We start from the raw sequence: 17,096 nt of genomic DNA on the forward strand, positions 1-17,096 counted from the left end.
TATGAGCGACGCGAACTCAGCGAAGGGGTAACGGTTCAATACTGTAACTGCCCAAATTAAGTGAAAATCTATTTTCATTTTTGAACATTATCCTAAACCAAAAATTCGAATGAATTGATAAAATTGACTTATTGTAATACATTTCCAGGTAAAGTTAATTGAAATGTTAATTTGAAAATTGTTGTTTTGGTAATCAAGAATAATTGACAGATGAAATAAAGATTGATTGTATTTTTTATGTATTTATTGACATTCAAATCTCTATGTATTTAACATTTATTATTATTATATTTTTTTTAAAATTAGTATTCAGCTTACAAATATTCAGTTTTCACATTTAGCAAACATAAGAATTCAAACAAATAAAATAAAATTATGTAACAAGGTGACAGACTTGCAAACTTCCTTAAAGACATTGACAGCAATAGTTCTTTATTGAATAGTTTTGAGTAGATATCCATATTTAAAATACCTTTCTTATTTGTTACCAATTTAAGAAACTCAAGGTAGTAAATGTCAGTTTCAACGTTTTCCTTCCATAGAAAACAGTGTGTATAGGCTATGACATAACAGGTGCAAACAAGTATAAACTCCGCCTACCACAACATACGAACTGCGTCTATAATGAGCTGGTTATGTAACAGAATACTGAAAGATGAAGTCTGAATAAAGATACCTCTTAAGAGTGAAACGCCAAAAACATGCATGGACCTAAAATAAATAGCCAATGCAACTGGGTGGTCTACACTTACACACGTTGGTGATGGTGTGCTGGTAATGTCCGGGTAACTGATGGCTGGACGTTCTGAAGGTGGTGGATGGATGGTCCAAGAGTTTGGGTTTTGGGAGGTACAGAAGGTAATGTCGTAAAACTGAGTGCCGTAAACCAGGTGCAGGGAGGGGAGGTGAAGCGGAGGGAGGTGGGGGGAGTGGGGGCGAGAGAGGAGGTGACTCTCCAGCAGCATTTAGACACAGCGAAAGGATCATGGCGGATGGCCCCAGGTGTAAGCGCAGAAAGCAGGCGAATCCGAGGAGGAATAACGGTAAGAAACATGACTTCAACTGGCTTTCTTTTTGTGCGATAAGGTGGACTATAAAGTGTTCTATCAAAAAAGATTTTATGCGAGAAGTTTGGGGTGCTCCAAGCCTTGTATTTAGTCACTCAAAGTGTTGGAAAGTAGCACGTAAGCGCAGTATTACAGCCCTATGTGGTGTACCGTTATACCTGGCTCGCGACTCTCCCTCCGCCTAGCGGTTCACTGCACCCTGGACCGTTATACGCGCACCTAACCATGTTCAGAGTAGACCCGCTTTTGTTTTCCAAATCTTTTCATTCTGAATTCTGTTTTATGGTACTTTGTTTATTATTTTATGTTTCGATTTCATAGCTATTTTCTTTCTCTTTGTGGCTGACAAACAGCGTGTCTGTGGGGAAATACCTGGTTATTGCGGAGCCTCTAGTCCTCCTTTTTTTCAAATTTGGAATCAATGTATGTTTTTAAATGAACCCATATATTCACAGCTCTGACATCGTTTATTAAGTTAGCAAAATCTAGTAGTTTATTTTCCTCTTTTCTTTGCTCGGTCGCTAGCAGGTACAGCGCGAGCGAACACTGTTGCTACACTTGCGAGTGTCCAACCATGCAGTAACCTATGTTTTAGCCAATATTGTTTTGGCGAAAAGGCATCGTGATATTAGGTTATGGACTACTTGGTAGGAAAGTATAGCTTTCATCTATGCCATTGCTATTAAAACACGACGATTTGCTCATATTATTGTTTGATATCCAACAAGGTTTAGATAGAGCTTTTTCTTCTTCTTTGTCATAACTTCTCGGATGTTAATATGCTTAGTGAATTAGTGAGCATCAAGCTTAATGTACACTATCATTGTACACTTTGACTTTCTGTCTCAAGGGAGCTTCTCAAGCATGCACGCCATGGCAATGTCCAGAGAATGGGATAGCTCACGCGCTGTTGTGTGAGGAGCCCAGCCTATATAAGGAGAGCGCATAGGAATACTCAGGCGCGCACTGGGAATTCTGATTTTGACAATGGTTCGGTTGGTTGGGGAAGAAACTTGTTCAGAGTCAAAGATCCCAACCTGCTCATGAGGACTCTTTTTTCCTATTTGTCTTCCGATGTAAATTTTAGTTTTTTTATATGGGTGGACCGTTATAGGTAGCCATGCAGTCTGATGCTCGCGATAGTTTTTTGAACTGGTTACGTTATGGATGTGTTTTGTTACTAAGAGATTAAACAACTTATTACATTGTTATGAGTATATGATACAATACCTGCTTTACACTTATGATATTTTTAAACTTATTTGTTTGGTTTAAAATATGTTTGTCTTCTCACGTTTGCTTTTCTCTCGCGTAGTGTGGTAACCTGTGGGTGCTTATTCATGCACGGTAAAGTGTTAAAGTAATATTTTTTGTTGTTGAATAAGAGCACTTTCTTCTGTAGATCACATGCGTTGTCTATGTAGCGAGTCAGCGCAATTGTGAGCCACCCAGCGTAGCCCAAAATAACTGTGGACGTCGCTTACCTGATGCGGAAAAACGGTGCTTTCAAAACTGAACATGTCTATGAAAACAAACGTGTAAATGTAATTTCGGTTGACTGGATACTTGAGTTAGAGAAGGCATAGCCTCGTGGGAATTATTGCTGTTCAAAAGCCTCGGGAAACAAATTCTGTGCGCCGCAGCAATGGCAACGTGTGCAGGTATAGAAAAAGGGCAAAGCAAACGGTGTTTCAGGTTCACTGTGTTGTCATATCTATTTGCTTTGACGGGGGAGTCTCGTTTGTTGCTCTCTTGCATTGCCCACGTATAACATTCTGTGACAAAGGTCTATTTTGTTGATGATAGTTCTGTGCAGATGGATGGTTTTGTGGAAGGTGACCGACCTTAGATAACGGACCTAACCAAAAGCGCACCTTTGCTGCCCGTCGTGGACCAATTGAAACTGAGATAGTGGATAACCACTGGTTTAGAACCCTAATCCAGGATATGTTGTGATGTTTATAACGCACCATTTGCGCAAGGGGCAGTAACATGCCCATAAATGATTGAATCTGGATTGTTTTACCGACATGTTTTGTTATGTTCTACAAGCTATGGTTACTTTTCCAAATAAATGAAAACAACATTTAATCTGTATAGTCATTTTTTGCAGATAAACCTTAATTTGAGCAACAAATAATTAAACAGGCATGACAGGTGGATTTTCACAAAACACAGAGGACACTGGACTAGTTACCAGTCTTTATCAGACCCAACATGTAGGCCTGTAGCCATCTCCTATAGTGCACCTACCAACATGGATTTGGATATTTGCATGTGAGAAAACTTTTGCTGGTGTGACTGTTTGGTGACAGAACAGAGTGGACCAGGCTGTCACTGAAACCAAAAGGTGCCAGGTCTGGCCTGGCTTATTGCTTTACCTTCCTGCTTGCCTGTCTCTCTCCATGCCAGACTCTCACCCTCCCCACTTACCTCCCTGCCTACCTGTCTCCCAGTCTTAACTACCTGTCTTTCTGCCTGACTGCCTGTCTTTCTTCCAGCCTGTCTCCATTCCAGCCAATCTCTCCGCTGTTTCTCTCTGCTGTGTCTTACTCTGCTGTCTCCCTCTCAGCCTGTCTCTCCCTCCCTGCTTTCACCCTCCCGGTCTGTCTGCCAGTGACATGTCTGAGATCAAGGTGAGCTCCCCCATCTCAGCTGTAAACATAGAGGTGTTAACAGCCTGCAGGACGACAGGTGTGATACCACAGCTTGCACCTTGTCACTCCCCAGTCCGCTCCTCATCAGGAACGGTGTAGTCCCACGCAGCGGTAACTTAACACGACAATCTGGGAATAGTGGAATGCGGACCGTATTAACATTCTCAGCAGAAAATAAACAGAGCCACTCCTGAAAGTAGCTGTGTGTATGTGTGTGTGTATAAGAGGAGGGCTGTTAATTACAGCAGTGTTAAAGTGTTATAGAGTTTCAATAGTGTGTGTGAGTGTAGGTAAGATTACTATTTATTTGAATGTATTAAAACATTTCCCTCTTGCCCTGGATCTATCTCTTCCTCTCTGTCTCTGTCTCTGTCTCTGTCTCTGTCTCTGTCTTTGTCTCTCTCTCTCTCTCTCTCTCTCTCTCTCTCTCTCTCTCTCTCTCTCTCTCTCTCTCTCTCTCTCTCTCTCTCATACTTCAATGAATCATCCGCCCCCCAAAAAAGAAGAAGAAAGAGGTAGTGGGCCATTCTTTTGGCTTCTGTATTTTGTTTTTGGCGTCGCAAAGGATGTTTATATGACGAGTAGATCTATAATTAGCATTGCAGAATCATTTGACCCCATCTAAATAAATTGAATGTAACCACATGCTGTAAAGTTTGTGTGAGAACAATAAAGAATCAGTGTGGTTAAGCTATAAGCTATAGCCAAAAAGCTCTTGGGGAAAACACAGTGATTTCTGGTCAAAGAGGCAGGGATGGGTCTGTTGCCCCCACACATGGTGCTTTAGTGTTTTAAAAGCCATCTGTTAACATTTGAAAGATCTACCCCCACGGTGTGTGTATCGGAGAAGGACGTTTTCATTTAGCCCACTCGCTCCGGAGTGACTTCCTTGTAGCTTCGTTTGAAAGTGCCAAAAAGAACCCGCCCCCCCCTCACTCCCCCCTTCCCTCCCTCCATTCCTCTCTCCTAACCCCTTCCCTTCTTCCCCCTCCTCCGCCTCCCATTCCCTGGCAGTTCCTTTATTCCCCCGTTAAGACACAGTAGCCAGGGGTGCCGTTGATTGGCCCCTGACCTAGGCACCCATGCATGCCTCAAGTATGACTTCACTTTCCCCCCTGTGCCTTTGTCAGGCTTCCAGCATGTCCAATTGTGTTTGTGTTTAAGTCCCCCCCCAATGAAAGGATAGAAAAAGATGGTGGGGGGTGGGGCGCCCCCTTCTCCCAGCTCCCCTCCCCAACACACAGACATTTTAGGGAGGAGGGAGGGCGGCTGTGAGAAGTAGCAGAGGTGACACAGGGGTGTCGCAAGGGGGTGGAGGCTGGGGCCGCCGGTAAGATGACCGTGCTGTCAAACAAGCACGGCGGATCCCTTTCAATCGGAGGGATTTGTTGAGGCCTAGATGTAGCATGCCTGTGTCATACAGAGACTTGTTGATTCAGTCACTCTCTGTACAGTTAAGTTCCTCAAACACACCACCAACATTAAAAGCCCAGTTATTTGGGTAAAGAGAGGCAACGTTAAAAAGTGGAAGTGCAGGCACAAACACCAATTGTCTTGTTTACATCTGACTAGATAGATGCTTTATCAGTGTCTTCAAACCAGAGTTTGGGATGCATGTCTGACAGTTACACCTACATGTCAACATGCCATAATCTCTCTCAGTCCATTTGTGTGTTTGTTGCTCAAACTTTTAAAGCATCGACCCACTCCCACCTCTGTGACGATAAGTCCGGTTTAATGATTAGCAAGCTTCTATGGCGGCCTAACATTACCCTATAAAAAGGTGCACTCCTCTCCAAAAAGAAAGTTTAAAGAAAGTTAGTTTGCAACCCCCCCCCCCCTTCCTTAACTGTGCTGAGATGTGCTTTATTGGGGTTTGCGTGGATGAATGCTTAAATGAGCTATTGTGTATCAGGGGTCTTGGTGATAAAGCCCATGGAGAAAGAGCCTAGTTACCTTTGCAGTTTGCCCGCTCTACCTCACACTACACTTTCAGGGTAGAAGAAAAGACCCATTCAGCGGGGAAGGCATGGGGAGGGGAGAACCTCTTTTCACACCGGCCTTGTGGGAAACTTCTACTCCACACTGTGCGCGCTATTTGCATATGAGCCATTCTCTTCATCCCAAAGACCCGGAGAAGGAGGAATCCAGGGAACGCTCGGAGAATTCATCCCTGCTCCCTCTCACGCACCCCTATGGCCCTCACTCGTACGTGTTTGGGCATTATTTATTTGGGTTTTATTGAAGGTTTTTGGGAAATGTGTTTACTTTGTCCTGTGTCACACTTGTATTTGGCATTTGTTGTTGTGTGGTTTGGGAATCCACAGTATGAGAGGGAGATAGATCATGTGTTCAAGGCCCATGTTGGGGGAGAGAGACACAGGGGGGAGGATAAGGAGGGAGGGAGAATTTAAAGCCATGATGAGGCCCTTATTTCACAGTTGCCGGAGTCCCCCAGACTCCCTGTTGTGGGTGTGTGTATGTGTGTGTGTGTGTGGGGGGGGGGGTTAGGGGAGGGGGGGGGTTAAGGGGGGTAAGGGGGGGCTGCGTGACAGGGTCTTGCCTCCCTCGCCCCCTGTGAGACTGAGGGACGAGCGAGCAGCCATGTGTCAGCGGCAAGCTGCGTTGAAAAGAAGGACAGAAATGTCCCCAAGCTGTTCTGCCGGGGTGGAAGGCTGTTAGGGGTAGGACAAGCAGGGGGTCGGGGGAAGAAAGGGAGCGTGGGGGCAGGGGGTCATGGGGTTGTATGTAGGGATGCGACAGCCCAGTGAACTGAACAAAAACAACGACGGTTGCTCAGGAAAAGCAGGACTTGACGGCCCCGGAACTGCTTAGCTCGCAGGCTCTCTCTCTCTCTTTCTCTCTCCCCCTCTCCCTCTTTTTCTGCCCTACACGTCAACTGCCCTGCTTGAGCGCTGGAGGACGCTCCGAGGAATACCTTAGATTGACAGCTATCTGTTGTGTGATTCACAAACACACGCACGCCCACATAAACACACATACACTGAACTGTTCACAAGAGGCATTGTGTTCGGCCATGGAGGACGGACCACTTTAGCTTATCATGTAAGCCAACCAGGCAGAAATACCTCCTCTTCTTCGCTTCTCCCAACTCCCCCAGCACTCCTCCACTCACACAGGTGTGTTTGGTGGATGACCTCAGCCAACTGGCCCCTGAGATAAGTCTAGTGTCCTTGTGAGGAGCACCATATTAACCCTCCCCCCTCCCCGCCCCGGCCCATCTCTTCCTGTCCCCTTCTCTCCCCCTCACTGTCTCCCCCCCCCCCCCCCGTACCTGTGCAAAAAGCTACAGGTGGGAAATGAAATCCTTGGAGTGTGTGTGTGTGTGTGTGTGCGTTCCAGAGAGAGACGGAGACTCTAAATTACCATCCCCAAGGGGTGACTGTGTGTGACCACAAACACACACACACTGAGCTCAGCTTTCTGGCCGTTGATGTGCGTGCTTTTAATCAAGCGCTTGGTGGATTTATGCCCGGGTCGTCTCCGAGGGAAGAGGGCATTACGACACAGTTTGTTGTCCCCCTCCCTCCCTACCTCCCTCCCTTCCTCCTCCTTCCTCTCTCCTTCCCTATCCTCGCCCCCCTGTTGCCTTCTCTCCTCCTCTCCCTCCCCCTCGATCCTCACTGGAGCGGTTAATGAAAAAGGGACCAGGCTTGACAATAGGCTAACTGGAAGGCTGTGGAAATCTTCAGGCTTTTTTTTCTTCACCTTTAACCTGTCCATTCACCTGTATCATAAACATTCATTTTTTATCTCAGCCATTTACCCTTATCATAACTGTTGTAACTGTTCCTAACCTGGGGATTCACATAGCACAGCTACGATTGTTGTTGAATTCCACTTCAGTGCCGACTAATACACTATACTTACAGTTCAACTTCAATCAATGTCCAGAGTAATTGACATGGATTCATTTAACTGACACCTTTATCCTTTTTTTTGGTTCCTTTTTTTAAGTGACGTACAAATGGAGTACACACAGTGTAGGCGATAATCAGAGAATAAAAGTGCACAGTTCTGTAGAAGGTCTGTGTTACAATGACACAGTTCAACACAGTGCAGTAATAACATCATCTTCACTTTTATATTGCACATTTGCCCCGCTCTAGCTCTAACCCAACATTGTTGATCTGAGTATAAGCTCATCGTCTTCTATCTAGGGAATTTCCTGACCTTACTGTTAAACCGCCGTGCTCTTACAGTAAGTGTGGTGGTATTGTTTCAAGGCTGGGCGTTCAGCGAAATAACACTGTGATCTTTGGTGTTGCTCTTTGGACGGACTGCCTGGAACTCTGCCAGGCTGAGATGATGAAGGTATTGATTTTGCTCTCCGAAGCACACTCACTGATAATGGCGGTACAAAGCGACATGACAGTATTCAAAACCAGGCTAATGACTGACACAACACGTTGACAGAGCGAGGCAGGGTGGGAGGGAGAGAGGGATGGGAACGAAGAAAGAGACTCAACAGTATTCAAAGTCAGTTTAATAGTACGACATCCTGAGACAGACAGATGGAGATGAGATTTGAGGGAGAGAGAAAGGGCGAGGAATATGAGAGTGTTTTCGTGAAAGAGAAAGAGCTGGAAGGTGGGTGAGAGGAAGAAGAAACTAGACCTTCCCTGAACGTGATGTCCTCAGGACATATAGAGTGACTAATAATAACAGTTGAGAGGGGCTGCCTTCCTGGGTAGCTACCTAGCCTGCTGCTCCAACGGTAAAAAGCCCTTAGTCACCTTGTTTATGAGGCAGCGAGAGGTTAGCTAGCTACGCTAACTGTCACAATGGCTAAACATCCATGGAGGATTAATGAGAGGAGAGTGTGCTCAGTCTGTAAACAGGGAGAAGGAGGGAGGGGAAAGGGCGGGGGGGGGGTTCGTCCTCATCGTCCCAAACTACCCCAAGGCATGGCATCACTGAGCACGCCAGCTTGACTGATTGGCCTGAGGACTGTCCTCCGAACTGCGACGACCGCCGAGTCACAGGGGACGGAGTAGTAGTAGGCGTGGATGGAATGTCACACAAAACAGGACTAAAAACATGTTGTGTCCTTTTACATGAGATCATCGTGATTCTAAGTAGTCATGATGTTTTGAATACCTCAGCACGCTAAGAGTGATACGATTTGGCTTTGGCTCTGACAGGAATGTATTGTGTTAGTATACTTATTAATGTGCGTTATCAGATTATGCCTTGCTACACAAAAATGTGTTTGTCTTTCACCACTCTAGTTCCGTCGTCACTTTTCTCCCCTGAGGGACACTCTGTCTGAAAAACACACCTCTTTGAGGAGGCTCACTACAAGCTGGAGAAGCATTTGGTCATGTTCCTCTTATTGCTGTGGTGGCCATTTTGGTTTTTATTCTTCTTGGTGCAGTTTGTCTTTTCGCTGACGGCTGGCATGTTAGAGACTCTACCTCGTACCTGGCTGTCTAGTTCTAGATCAAAGTACACTTTCTTGAAGCTCCACCCCTTAGACCACCCCTGTCAACTCGGGCCAGGGTTGTAGCCAGTGACCTTTGACCTGTCTGTCCCTACCTGTCCTGGCACAGCTATCTTTTAGGTGTTTGCAGTCGTCTCACTCTCACACAGTGTGTGTGTGTGTGTGTGTGTGTAATAGAGAGGAAGAGACAGACAGCGTGGGTTCTACTGACGCAGAGGAGGTGGACAGACTACTCTACATCTGCTCTCCTACTCATCCTGACATCATTCTTCTCTCTTATTGCCCAGGCAACATGCCTTTAGCTAAGAGTCAATGAACCGTGGCTCTTAATTGATCATGTTTGGAGTCATACGACACTACTAATTAAGCCTCATTGGGCGTTTGTTTGTTTTCACCTGCTGTTGGTTTGTGGTGTTCTCGATGCCGAGGACCGGTTGTCATTAGTCAACATCATCAGTTAGCCGCGCGCCGCTGCGCTAACAACACAGCTAGCGTTAGCTACACCACTCCCACTGCTCCTCTCTACCTCCAACCCCCCTTTGTATCTTTGTATCTTCAGTATCTCTCACCCACCGTCTCTCTCTTTATTTCTTTCTTTCTCTTTCTTTCTTTCTTTCTTTCTTTCTTTCTTTCTTTCTTTCTTTCTCTCTGTCTCTGTCTCTCTCCTCTCCTCTCCTCTCCTCTCTCTCTACTCTCTCGTTCTCTGGCAGCTGTGTGGGCTCTCCTTCACCAACACAGGCAGGTGCTGCAGCTACGTAGGAACCGAGCCCCACCACACATAAATAACACCTGACAAACGTCGGAGGCAGAGAGAAGGAGAGACGGAGAATGAGGGAGGAAAGAGGACAGACAGCCTGAGAGAGGGAGAGAAAAAAGAGGGGGATGGAAGACAGCCAGAGAGAGGGGAGAGAGATTTAACGTTTCCTCTGGCAGGAGAGCTAAGTATGGTGTGGCTCATGGTTAACTGGTGCCTCCTGGAGAAGAACATACAGAGAGAGTTATAAAAAGAGAGGTAAAGAAAGTGAGAGACAAAGAGAAGAATGGACGCTTTTTTACAGTGTACTGTCGGCTTGAGTGAAAGCTGCCTGCTTTTCCCAATGTCCCCACTCCCTAACCACTATATCAATATCCATGATGTCCCTTGGTCTACTTATTAAATCTAATGTTAGAGAAAAAAAGTGTTTAACATTTAAAAGGGAACAAAGTGATTGCGCCAAAAATATTTGTGATAATAAGATGCCACAGAACAACGGTAACTGTGCTCTAAAAGCAAAGTGGTCTGGAACACATTTTTATTTGAACTTTGAAAACTCCCTAGCAATTACAAACCTTCTCTAGGCTTCAAAGACAATATTCCATAAGAGTATGGGGGAGGACAATTCACAGACAGCACCAACTGGACTACCTCATGTAAGTGCTCCTTGGCTGTTTGACCTATCGATCAGTCTCTCAGCACGGTGAAGGTTAGGTTGACGTGTCTCTGCTGTCCCTCCAATGTGTGAACAAAACCAGGAAGTGTGTGTGAGATTAGAAACCAGGATGCAACCTGAAAGAACCTTTATCTGTGTGAAAACACCCGTCTTCCTGCCCTGTTTTGCTTTTTGCTGCTGCCCAGCCAGCCAGAAAACAGCCCGTAAGATACAATGGCACCTGTGGCCACTAGGGTTGGGGTGCAGTATACTTCAGTCACATCGGAAAAAAAGATGACCAAGACTGCAGCCAGCTTGAGGAGTAGCAGTGGGTGGATGAAGGCTGGTCTAGAACACAGACAGAAGGAAAAGCAACCTTTCTTTCAAGGCCAAAAATACAAAAAACCCTGTGGTTGTGAAAATTGAGGGTTTGGGCTCTAGGCTAGTGAGAATGAAAGGTCATATTTCCCAGCAAGCACCTTTCTCTTCAACCAGGGTTGGTGAATAGAGCTGGAACGTGGCCCTGCAGGGTCAATCTGTCCTCTGGGACTCTCTGAATCCAGAGAACCAGCCCACGGTGTCTGAAACGTTGCTACCGGACAGGATGTTCACAGGCTGAACTTAATGTGCCACAAAGATGGAAGAGGAGTATTTCTTTTCTTCCTGACCTTCTCTGGCATCTTTCTTTCAGCAAAGTCCCTCGAAGGCACAAAGGCTCTGCTCCGAGGTAGCTAACAGCATCCGCGGTCTAGCTCGTAGCTTCAACTGGATATCTTGTTTTGATCTGTGCGAGTCTTGTTTCTGTTACCTAATGTTGCGTTAGCCCTCTCTTTATTGAACAACAAAGACAACCTTTGTTGCTTTTGAGCTTGTGCCACTGTCATCAAACACCGCGGCCACGCGTACCTGCCGTGAATTTAAATGACCCCGGGATCCTTAGTATGCCGTTGATGCCAACTTCCCCCTCTTTCAATGCTGACTTCCAAAAAGGGGGATAAATAAGGGCCATTGAGCCAGTGACAAGCCCCCCCCGCCCCCCACGGTCTGTGGCTCCCCTTGTGTCTGTGCCAGGCCGCAGCACGTCTTGCCTGGCGTCGGGGCCAAGATGGCACGGTGCCCCTCATTCAGCTGCCCCACATCATCAAGCAATGTCTCATTTTGGGACTGATGTGGCGGACACTGCTCGGGGCTGATGAGGGCCCAAAATGGCCAGTAACTAAGTTCTCTGGAATTTCTCTCTGTCAATAGGTCATGGAATCTAGACTGTCTTTCTTTGGAGGTCATTTATTAATTAGGAATTTGTGATGGATGTCCAGGCACAGCAGAGGGTAGACAGAGAAAAGGAGAGAGACAAATGTGAGACGAAGAGAGTCAGCGAAGGGGCAGAGATAGACTGAGAGAGAGAAAGAGAGAGTGGAGAGAAAGAGCATAGAGAAAGAGGCTGCTTGCAGCTGGGAGGTGGGGCCAGGCCAAGCTGACTTCCTGTTGTTATTATCAGTGCTCTTTCATCAGAGAGGTCAGAGAAGGGAGATGGGGGAAGAAGGGGGGAGGAGCGGTGAGGGGATGCACCCATGAGATTTCCCCGTGAGAGTCACATGGTCGGTCTCCTAGGTGTGTATGTGTGTTTGTGTGTTTGTTCGTGCGTTAGTGTATGGTCTGTGTATTTATGTAGCTCAGTGTGTGTGTATGTGTGCGTGTATTCATCTTTGTGTGTTGTGTGTGCATATGTGTGTTTTTGTCCCAGTGGTTCAGTGCATGACAGTGTACTGACTCGCCTTTTTCCTCATGTGGTTCGCCAACCTGTGTGTCTTGAGTTCTAAATTCCGACCTGTGCATGAAGCCTTTTCGTACTGCTCCCCCCTCTCTCCCCAGGGGGGCTGTTACTGCCAGATGTCTCCCCTTAATATCAAACATGAGTTTGTGTGTCTGAGTGGATGGATCCGATATATTACCCAGTGATGCGCTGCAGCTCCTGTGTCAGCCTCCCATGCCGCAGGATCACAGAGAGATCTGAGACTGCTCCTGTTCCAAATGGGGAGAAGTCTTCAGTTGCAAAAAGGGCCCGCTAAGCACCCAGGCTTCCGTCTGTCCATTTAGCCCTCAATACCGCCTCGTCTGCTGGCCTCTGCCTTCCCCTCGGACGGCTAATTTAAAGCGGTGTCCCCACCTAATTGAATAGCTCGTCTGATAAATCTATGGCATTGGGCGGGACGCCGGGCAGTCAGCTTGGCGTCTAGACAGGGAGACGAGACGTGCTCGTCTGAAGGCCACCTCTCCTCTTCCTCGCTCGTCCTCCTCCTCCTCTGCTTTACTGAAGGTAATGAATTAGTCCCAGGATGATGTCAGGGCTAATTCAGGGTCGGAGTACTTGATGGAATGCGTATATTTTTGGGAGTCAACTGGTGGTCAAAAAGGCTTGATGCACTTAACAAATCTGGTGGAGTTCCCTGTTGAACCAAGTACAAAGACAGCTCTGATGCATTCTATAAGCAACACAGTAAATTGTATTGGTGTGCACTTCTGTCCATGGCTTGCTAATCCACTGGGATCTGCATACAGTATTAAACGGTACTTCTCATATCGACAGGAAGATTAACCTACCATAGATTATACATCATGATATAATCCAGCCCAGCATAGCCCAGCCCAGCCCAGCGTAACCCAGCCCAGAACAGCCCCTGACCCAAGCCTCATATTAATATACAAATACAGAGGATTACTGTCTTCTTACCTCCATGCCTGTGGAAAGGGGATTAGGTTGGGGCGAGACAGATTGGATTTAATGTGTGTGTGTGTGTGTTCAACTAAATGATTGCAGTTGCGCAAAACCCTTATGTAGGGGTAATGAGCTCTCTGTGTATCTGTGGTTAACCCCCCCCTCCCTCCCAGTAGACACACACAGACACACAGTCACACAATCAATTCCACACACACATGCAAGGTGACACACACCCATTCACACGGGGCACACATATGGTGTTATGAAGCTTGTGAAAAGCAATGTAGCTGCTGGGTTGAACGACGTCTAGCCCGCAGGACAGCCCCACAGGCTTGTTCCACAGCCAGGCCCAGGCAGACGGCCTGAGTCAGTCCAAAGTAGGGCCAGTAAACTGCCAGTCACCATCCCTACTTCCTGTTGAGAGGGGAGGAGAATAAGAAAAACAGAGGAGAAAATATGTATTTTTAAGTCTGCTCCTCAGCAGCGTGAGAGCCTCACCCCCACACACACACACACACACACACATTTATCCACACGCACAAACACACACGTACACACTAATGTCCTGTTATAGGGAAGAATGAGAGCAGTGGTTAGGAGGAAGCAGAAAGGTTGATTACTCAGGATGGATGGGTTAATGTAAGCTATCTGTGTGTGTGTGTGTGCGTGTGTGTGTGTTTGTGTAGGTGTGTGTGCCAGACAGACGTTACTAGAATGAGAATACTAATACCCTGATGTCCTACAGATCTCACCGAGCGGACTGTGTCCTTTGCTGCTATCGTTATAGGAACAGTCAGATGTGTGTTGTGTGTGTGTGTCTGATGTGTGTTGTGTGTGTGTGTGTTGTTCTGATGTGTGTGTCCCACCTTTGGCCTGCTCCGTCCCCCGTCTGTTTGTCCCCAAGGGCGCCTGGGTAAAGGAGAGCTGTTTTAATCATCTTCGTGGCACTTGTCCTCGTTATCACCCTCGATTAATGAGCTCTCCATTAATGAAAAAAACCCGGGGGTGCTCACCCTGTCCTCCCTCCTCCCATCTACACGTTTACCGCCCGCCCGGAGGGGGGAGGGGAGGGGGAGAGACAGATACAGACAGAGAGAGGGAGAGAGAGGGAGGGGTTTGAACGATGTGAAAGGCTCCCCAGGTGCAATGACATCACTCTCCGAGGGAGATATGATATCTATCAGCTCTGTTATTTATGGATGACAGGTGTGTGTGTGTGTGTGTTTGAGCCCTGATCAGCTCTCAGAGGGGGGTTTTCTCGGGCGTCAGCCTGCACCTTTGTTTTTAGAATGCCCATTATTTGTAGAGTCCTCTGCTCTCGCGCTGTGCCCTGGCGGTGACGAGACACCCGTCCCTGGGGAGATACGGAGGAGATGACAGATAAGTCGCAGATGAGAGGAGGGAGAGAGGGGGGAGTGCGGCAGGTGTGGCGGACGGCGGGCGCAATCACAAGGCCTCGGGAAACGGCGCAGGAAATCAAGGTTGTCGTGGCAACCTGGCGGTATTGATTAAGTGGTCATCAGTGGGCTCTTGCCAACCTCCCGATGGAGGAGGGAGGCCGGGAGGAAGAGAGGAAGAGGGAGAAGAGCAGAGGAGGGGAGGGGAGAGGAAAGGATATGAGGATGAATGCACCAATCCAATCTCTCTCGAGTGGTTAGAAAACATTTACCTCTCTCACTCCCTCTCTCTCTCTTTTCCTGCTTTATTGAAGCAGATCACAGTCCAATAACATGTTCGTATTTTCTTACTCCTGAAGGACAGCAGTCATACTGAATCAGGCTGTCAAGCTAATCATGGAACATCTAACAATAGAGGAGGCTCTGTTTTTTGGCCACTTCTTTCAGAGGATGCAACCAATCAAGCCTCTCTTCCTCTTCATCGCCCCCTCACTCACTACCTCTCTCTCTATCTCTCTCTCTCTCCTTCTCTCTCTCCTCTCTCTCTCTCTCTCTCTCTCTCTCTCTCTCTCTCTCTCTCCTCTCCCTCCCCTCCCTCCCTCCCTCCCTCCCTCCCTCCCTCCCTCCCTCCCTCCCTCCCTCCCTCCCTCCCTCTCTTCCATCCTTCTCTATATATGGGCGTGTGTGTCAGGACCTTTCCCCCCAGCTGTTCCTACATCTTCAGCTCACAGTGTGCTGTGTGATTGAAGACCCTGTGGCACACATGCAGAGTTTGCTTTTCCACTTGGGAGTAAAAGAGAGCGACCCAAGTGTCCGCCCCGGCCTGGCCTGCTGATGTCACCCACACACACGTTCCAGGGAAGGCTCCGTCCACAGGTTATACTCAGTATCAGGGGGTGCAGAATGTACATGACGGCTGTCTCTCTCACACACACACACACACACACACACACACATCCCCCTCAAAGAGAGAGAGAGAGCAGTGCAGCAGTCTCTCTGGTGATCTCGCCCAGTCCCAAATCTCTAGCAGATGTGTCTCCTCTCTCCCACACAGCCCTGCCTGCGCTTGGTCAGGCCTGCCCCCAGAGCCCCAGCCCAGAGTGCCCTGAGAGCATCGGCCTGCACTGGGCCTGGAGGAGCAGGAGGGAGACAAGAGGAGGAGGAGGGAGAGGAGGAGGAGGGAGAGGAGCAGGAGGGAGAGGAGGAGGAGGGAGAGGAGCAGGAGGGTGAAGAGGGAGAGGAGGAAGAGGGAGCGGAGCAGGAGGGAGAGGAGGAGGGAGAGCAGGAGGAGGGAGAGGAGGAGGAAGGAGAAGAGGAGGAGGGAGAGAAGCAGGAGGGTGAAAAGGGAGTTGAGGAGGAGGGAGAGGAGGAGGAGGGAGAGGAGGAGGGAGAAGAAAGTAGAAGTAGGAAGAGAAACAGGAGGATTGAGGAAGAGCAGGAGGATGAGGAGGAAAGGGAGGGGGCAGGTGGAGGAAGGAGAAGGGAAGATGTGGAGGAGTTGAAGAGCAGACATGACATGATCTGTTGAACAAAACTAAAAGGTACTAGAATGACCTGTGTCAATAAGGGTTTTGACATAAGTTCAATGTTGCAATGGTGAAGTATGGCTGAAGTATGTTGAATTGCTTCGTATATCTAATACTTGTAGACGTAGCAGCCAGACAAAAAGAGAAGATGTCCAGTACCTCTTTCATTCAGACTTGCCAGGTCCAGTCTGAACGTCCTCCCCCGTTAACCTGGCTGACGTCTGAATGAGAGACGACTAGGCAGCTGGATACCCCCACGTCCGCTCCAGTTAGCCTCCCTTCTCCCCTCCCAGCCCCTCCTCTCCCCCTGCCCCGGCCAGCCCTCCTCTCCTCCCCTCCCCTGCGTAGAGCTGGATCTGGTCTCAAGAGTCTGAGGTTTCTGCTTTACGTGCCTGTTTTATTTCTCCATAAAATGCGTTGCTCATCTGTTTGTCTGGCCGTCTGTCAGCGTTCTGATGAGCGACGGTTTTCAAAGTGTGTGTATGTGTGCTCATACAATATGCTTCTGGGCTCAAAAAGAGAGAAAGAGAGAGGCAGGCCGGGGTTAGCTTGGTGCTCAGTTGGGTGGTTCCCCAGGGAGAGGCAGACTGGCTAGGAATGTAAACACATGAGCTAAATAAACTGCTGTGTGTGTGTGGGGGGGTGCAGACAGACAGATGAGCGATGTGTGTGTGTGTGTGTGTGTGTGGAGGGGGGGGCAGAGAGAGCGAGAGAGAGAGACTTGGGGAAGGTGGGGGAGAGAGGAGGAGAGAATGACAGGACAGTGAAAGGGAGAAAGATGGAGAGAGAGTAAGCGATGACGGCTGTGGGAACGAGAGAGGAGGCGGCTGTGAGGACAGAGAGAGGAGGCGGCTGTG

General features: G+C 47.9%; 1 protein-coding gene across 1 annotated transcript in view; it reads left to right on the forward strand.

Moving 5' to 3' along the window:
• Positions 1-926: 926 nt before the first annotated feature.
• Positions 927-17,096, forward strand: part of zeb1b (zinc finger E-box binding homeobox 1b) — a 46,778-nt gene continuing 30,608 nt past the window's right edge. The window contains exon 1 of the mRNA XM_084702983.1: positions 927-1,043. Within this exon, the coding sequence (XP_084559109.1) occupies positions 986-1,043 (58 nt within the window). The 5' untranslated portion in view covers positions 927-985. The remainder of the gene's footprint in view (positions 1,044-17,096) is intronic.

The sequence above is a fragment of the Hypomesus nipponensis genome, chromosome 8 (assembly GCF_054491055.1).
Source record: "Hypomesus nipponensis isolate SF chromosome 8, ASM5449105v1, whole genome shotgun sequence".
NCBI classification, from domain to species: Eukaryota; Metazoa; Chordata; class Actinopteri; order Osmeriformes; family Osmeridae; genus Hypomesus; species Hypomesus nipponensis.